We start from the raw sequence: 6333 nt of genomic DNA, 5'->3' as shown, positions 1-6333 counted from the left end.
TCAGTGCTTCGGAAGGTACGTTAATCTGATGGTCCAGGCTACTGGTCCAAACACCTCTATCAACCCGCAGTGGAGCAGCGTGGTGGAGTATGCTCCATACTTCCGGTTGATTGAGGGGAGGCCTGTGCCCAGCAGTGGGACGTATGTAGGCTGTATTATTTTATGTGAAATCAGTGAAAAACCATTTCGATGCGAAAAATTATTTATTGTCTAACACTTTTAACTATATACAAAATAGTATTTACAATTTGTACTAATGTTTAAGAAACAATGTTTAAGATGTAGAAGTAATTATTCTAACGATTTTAAGTTTTGCTACCTTCGCATAGGTAGGTACAGTTATGAGCAATATAATGTACCCACTTTAGGACTCTGTCGCACTAACATATTTGACATTTAGTGAGACTTACAGTTCAATTTGTCAAAAAAGTTAATGTGACATGGTACCAAAGTGTATACATATGAATGCTCGTGACCGTACCACGCAACTTGTACGTGAAATAAAATTGGTTAATATCATACATAATAGGCTATGTGACAACCTAAACGCCTACTTGGCCGGACAAATGGGGAGCGCTGAGGGCTCTTACGCGCTACTACGTTTAAGGCAATAGGTCTGAGGGTGCCCAGTTCGACGTGAACCTCGGCTCAGGGCATCGTCGAGAGGATTAGTATTTGAAAGAATAAATCGACCCTAGTGGGCCGATAGCGATAAGCGTCTACTTCAACACGATCTTCTTCTATCGTGTGGGTTGTGAGGTGAGTTACCAACCTCATCAACCCTGGTGACAGGATTACTATTGAGCCGCCAAAGGCCACGTACGGTTCGAGCACTAACATGTATACAACTTGGTACCATGCCACACTAACTCCTTTGACAAATTGAACTGTAAGTCTCACTAAATGTCAAATATGTCAACACGATAATTTTCTATTGAATTTTTATGGAAACACTGTCCTAGTGACGTCACCAATAGCAGTTAATCGTCGTACTGTGGTCGTCCTCATATAGTTGTAATGTATATAATTGGAAAATAAGTGAAAGAAAAATTGAATGTATGTGTATTTTCATCATCTTAGTCTGGCTTCTATTTCTAGATTAGCATTTTATAAATTGGCTAACTGGTTTACTTATCGGGAAGTTTAAACAGAATTGGCTCACTTATCGCGTCGCGCATATGATTCTGATATCTTCTTCAACAAAACCTCGATGTCTTTAATTACTTTCAATCCAAAAAAGACCTGGGACTTACATTGATCAAATTGGAGATGTCCTTAGAAAAGGTTCAGTACGATCTACTCTGAACCGGCGTGCGTGTATGAAGCGATTGATGAATGTGGAGGAAGCAAGAGAAGTGTGTCAGGATCGAAGTAAATGGAATTCTATAGTCTCTGATTACCGCGGTGAGAAATAGGCGTGATTTATGTATGTATGTATGTAATTTCAATCCAAGTAAAAATTGAAACCATGAGATAAATATTGACACCATTCTACGGCATCAGACGCGTCCTCATTCTATGGTGTTGGGTCAGGCCAGGTGAGGTCAGGTCTAGAAGTCGTTCTTGTACAGGTTCCCGTAGTGTAGTTTTGACTGCAGCATGTCATCTTCGTTGAGATCGATGTGCAGCGGCGGGATCAGCGCACCAGCCACGTACCTGGACAACGTACGCACACTTGTCAGGTTTGTGAAGAAAATATATAATGAAGAAAGCCCCGCGAAGAATTTTCTATGAAGAAAGACCCATGAAGAATGTTTTATGAAGAAAGTCTTGTGAGGAATGTCTTGACTGATTAAGGAGGGTTGGTGAAGAATGTTTTATGAAGAAAGCCTGGTGAAGAAAGTGATGAAGAAACTCTTGTGAAGAAAGCTGTATGAAGAAGTTGGTATGAATATGCTCCGCACCGTCCCTCGGCGTTGAGGAAGTTGAAGGTTGAGCAGGCGTGCTCCACCGGCAGCAGCTCCACGTTGAGGCCGGCGGTGCGAGACGCGCGGAACACGGCGTCCAGGGCCGGCCGCTCCTTGGTCTCCAGCCCTATGACCTGCGGGCCCAGAGCACTGTACAAACAAGCGGCAAAGAAAGAGGGTAGACAGATATGTCTGCCCGTAGAAAAATATGGATCTACCTACTCCACTCCAATCTCATCAGTCATCTCGTGATCATGGCACTTGCAACAGTGTCGAAATATCGGGAGTCTCATATCCCTATTTCAAACGCGGTAAGAATCCGTTAATATGTGTTTTAATTATAAGTTTAAAGGTAAAAAACCACGAAAAAAGAACATTATTACTCCTTGTATCTGTGGTGTACTCACGAGGAGGTCTATCTTGGGCTCGAGCACCTTGAACAACCGCAGCGAGTCCGCCGTCACGTCCTCCGCGCCCCGCACCTGCCACGACAGCATCGTCCTACATACAGAAACAAATGGTTTAATTATGACAATCGCAGGACCGATCGTCGTGGAGATCCTTGGGGAGGCCTATGCCCAGCAGTGGGCGTCGAACGGCTGATGATGATGATGACAACCGCCTTCGTGGTCCAAATGCCGCCGATATTTTTTTTTTATATTTTTAAATGAAACGTTACTCTATTTTAAGACAGTAGTTAAACAAAAACTTTACAAAAAAGGTTATTATAAAGTTAGTGATTATTTAGAAGATATGAGTGCATGGGATTAACTGTCTGAGAACTGATATAAGGCAGCTAAATTACTCAATTGTATACCAATATTTTATGTTTATTTTTATTTTTTTTAACGTCTAGGGCCCTGTGCCGAGGTTTTTCTTGCAGCTTCTTTTCCCCGGCTATACAGGTTGTGAGAAGCTGCAGTAGTTTTAGGCGGATGACACGTTCGTTACGTAAAATTGACGATTCAAAGTGTAACTATGTTACCTACTGAATAAAGATATTATTGAATTTGATATAAAAAGCTAATTTAGATATTTTTACTTTTCATACAAAATGAAAAATATCTTAAAGTTTGCCTTTACTTAGTTTACTAAGCTTGTTAACCGCACATTCGTAGGACACCTTACCCTAGTGATGAACACAGATTATATTAAATTTTATTTATTATAAACTGCATTTGGCAACAACAATTAGTTTTATCATCTTTAAGTTTATTTATCCGACCTTTAGAGGTTAAATAAATACACCATTATCATTAAAATACACCATCCACCTGATTCGAAAGCTAGAAATAGAGAAATAAAGCTAATTAAGACACAAAGTGGTTTCAAAATGAGCGTAACTTGTTTTCCCACTCACCTCGGAAATATTGCTACGGGTCCTAATACTGTGATGCCATTGTTAAGTCTGAAGCCATACTGAAACCGAAAGGACCGAAATATTAAAAAATAGCATAAAATCATCACGCCTGTGCCCCGAAGGGGAAGGCAGAATTCAAAAATATCTTCATTCAGTAGGTAACATGACTATGTTACCTACTCTAAAAATGACATGGCAAAGTAGTCACTATGACCGTAATTTTTATATATTGGATGTCTCATCCACCTAAAACTATTATAAAAATAGCAGGCGAGCCTATTGCCATTAACCAGACACAAATCCTGGTAACCATGTGATATCAATTATCTACGATCCAAACATCATCATCATCAGCCGTATGACGCCCACTGCTGGGCATAGGCCTCCCCCAAGGATCTCCACGACGATCGGTCCTGCGCTGCCCGCATCCAGCGGCTTCCCGCGACCTTCACCAGATCGTCGCTCCACCTTATGATCCAAACATGAATTAATAAAAACTCAAGTAAAATGAAATTAAATATTAAAATATAATATTTAAAACTTGACATTATTTAAACAACTTAGCACAGAATCACGCCTGTATCCCTTAAGGAGTAGGCAGAAGTGTATAGTACAGTCATGAGCAATATCATGTACCCACTTTAGGACTCTGTCGCACTAACATTTTTGACATTTAGTGAGACTTATAGTTCGATTTGACAAAAAAGTTAATGTGAAATGGTACCAAGTGTATACATATTAATGTTTGTGACCGTACACCCACTCGTCAGCTATGTTTGTTTGTTTAATAATAATTTAACGTTAAACAACTTACAGTGGCATACGAGTCTATCATCAGCCCCAGATCCTGCTCCTGGTTGATGACGCGCACCGTCATCTTGCCTTCTCCCTCGTACGCTGCTTTCGTGCGCACCTGGCTGCAACCGATACAGGTAATTTTTTTTTTTTTAATAATTATGTATATTAAAAACTATTATTTATTATAAGAAACATTTAAATATTCATGAGTAAGACCTACGAGGGTCTCTGTTTGTACTTTCTTCTACTTTTAAGACCTCTGTAATAACATCACGAGTGCAATAAATATCTTATTCTATCATGTTGATTTAATAAAGCTCAGTGAAGTGTGGGTACTCTGTTCATCTTGTGATACATGTCTCTCTGGCTACCCCAATTGGGAGTACAGTCATGATCTTATGTTATTATGAAACATCACAATCCAATTAAAGGCTTATTGCTTACTAGTAATTTCTTCCAAAAAAATTGGGCAAAGGATTATTGTTCTTTTCTATCGCTGATTTATTTATTTGGTTCATTGAAACACCGTATGTCGCTAAAATTGGAAATGTTGAACCTTTGATGCATAAAGTAAGAAAATAAGAAACTAACCTCAAAATCGGTGGACTCCTAGCGGTTCTGCACACTCGATTCACTATATTAGGAAACATTTTACACTAGTTTTCTTTACGAGAATGTAGAATCTGCAACTATTTCGTTGTTAAATACGTAAATAATTTTTTTTTTTTTGGTTTGGTTTTCCCCGAAGGGTAAGGCAAAGGGAACTATGCCCATACAGCCATGTCTGACGTATTTTTTTTTCTTGATGATTAATGAAATGATGAAAGGTGATGATGATGAAACCTAAGCCCCCACCCTCGGAGTAGACTCCTACTCCGAACCCCAAACGAATTAACTCAAAAGTCCGCATAAACTTTTGAGTTATGAAGCGGCTTCCTGACACGAAGCGAAAATAGGCAGATACACTTTGTTTATTGAATACTCCAATATAATAACACTCGCGAATGTCTTCCGACTAACTTAATGCGATCATTAACCACAAAACACCACTTCGTATTAATTATTTAGATTATTCAATGAAGAAAGCAACTGTCCCGTTCCCGCCTCCCGCCAAAAAGCCATACGTAAATAATTTTTTTTTTTTTTTTTTGTTTTGGTTTTCCCCGAAGGGTAAGGCAAAGGGAACTATGCCCATACAGCCATGTCTGACGTATTTTTTTTCTTGATGATTAATGAAATGATGAAAGGTGATGATGATGAAACCTAAGCCCCCACCCTCGGAGTAGACTCCTACTCCGAACCCCAAACGAATTAACTCAAAAGTCCGCATAAACTTTTGAGTTATGAAGCGGCTTCCCAGCACGAAGCGAAAATAGGCAGATACACTTTGTTTATTGAATACTCCAATATAATAACACTCGCGAATGTCTTCCGACTAACTTAATGCGATCATTAACCACAAAACACCACTTCGTATTAATTATTTAGATTACTCAATGAAGAAAGCAACTGTCCCGTTCCCGTTTCCCGCCGAAAAGCCCATACGTAAATAAATACGAATTTATTTCTGAAATATGTCAGTTTTTTTTTTTTTTTGGTTTGGTTTTCCCCGAAGGGTAAGGCAAAGGGAACTATGCCCATACAGCCATGTCTGACGTATTTTTTTTCTTGATGATTAATGAAATGATGAAAGGTGATGATGATGAAACCTAAGCCCCCACCCTCGGAGTAGACTCCTACTCCGAACCCCAAACGAATTAACTCAAAAGTCCGCATAAACTTTTGAGTTATGAAGCGGCTTCCTGACACGAAGCGAAAATAGGCAGATACACTTTGTTTATTGAATACTCCAATATAATAACACTCGCGAATGTCTTCCGACTAACTTAATGCGATCATTAACCACAAAACACCACTTCGTATTAATTATTTAGATTATTCAATGAAGAAAGCAACTGTCCCGTTCCCGCCTCCCGCCAAAAAGCCCTCTGAAATATGTCAGTGTAGTGTATTATTTTTGTTCGCTGTGGAACCATGAAACTCAAAACTAAGCTCATTCAGCTCAACAAACAAAGTATCTTCGTCTTACATTATAGTAGCGGTTATAATAAGAAAGAGATAACACAATCAGCTGATAGTGACAGTTCAGGGTGAAAAGCTGGCGAGATTTTACAGTACCTCAACTTTGACAAATACATTATCGTTCAGAAAGGACAAAAACTTCGGTTTACGCAAAACATACTTTCTTTAATTATTTTTTTTCTAATC

At 39.2% G+C, this 6333-nt stretch overlaps 2 protein-coding genes across 2 annotated transcripts in view; one reads left to right on the top strand and one right to left on the bottom strand.

The window, feature by feature from the left end:
- The window catches only part of LOC126379178 (glucose-6-phosphate exchanger SLC37A2), a 100951-nt gene that overhangs the window by 71225 nt on the left and 23393 nt on the right, over positions 1-6333 (top strand). The gene's annotated exons all lie outside the window — the stretch shown is intronic.
- Positions 1422-5647, bottom strand: LOC126379271 (NADH dehydrogenase [ubiquinone] 1 alpha subcomplex assembly factor 3). The gene is made up of 7 exons (XM_050027978.1): positions 5619-5647; positions 4657-4781; positions 4082-4184; positions 3268-3326; positions 2315-2408; positions 1905-2041; positions 1422-1656 (listed from the first exon to the last, which is right to left on the bottom strand). Exons 2-7 carry the CDS (start codon positions 4713-4715, stop codon positions 1551-1553), a joined length of 558 nt encoding a protein of 185 aa, XP_049883935.1. The 5' UTR covers positions 4716-4781; positions 5619-5647; the 3' UTR covers positions 1422-1550.

The sequence above is a fragment of the Pectinophora gossypiella genome, chromosome 28, assembly GCF_024362695.1.
Source record: "Pectinophora gossypiella chromosome 28, ilPecGoss1.1, whole genome shotgun sequence".
In the NCBI taxonomy this organism is placed as follows: Eukaryota; Metazoa; Arthropoda; class Insecta; order Lepidoptera; family Gelechiidae; genus Pectinophora; species Pectinophora gossypiella.
The sequence above is the reverse complement of the archived record's forward strand: the minus strand, read 5'-3'. Positions and strand labels throughout refer to the sequence as shown.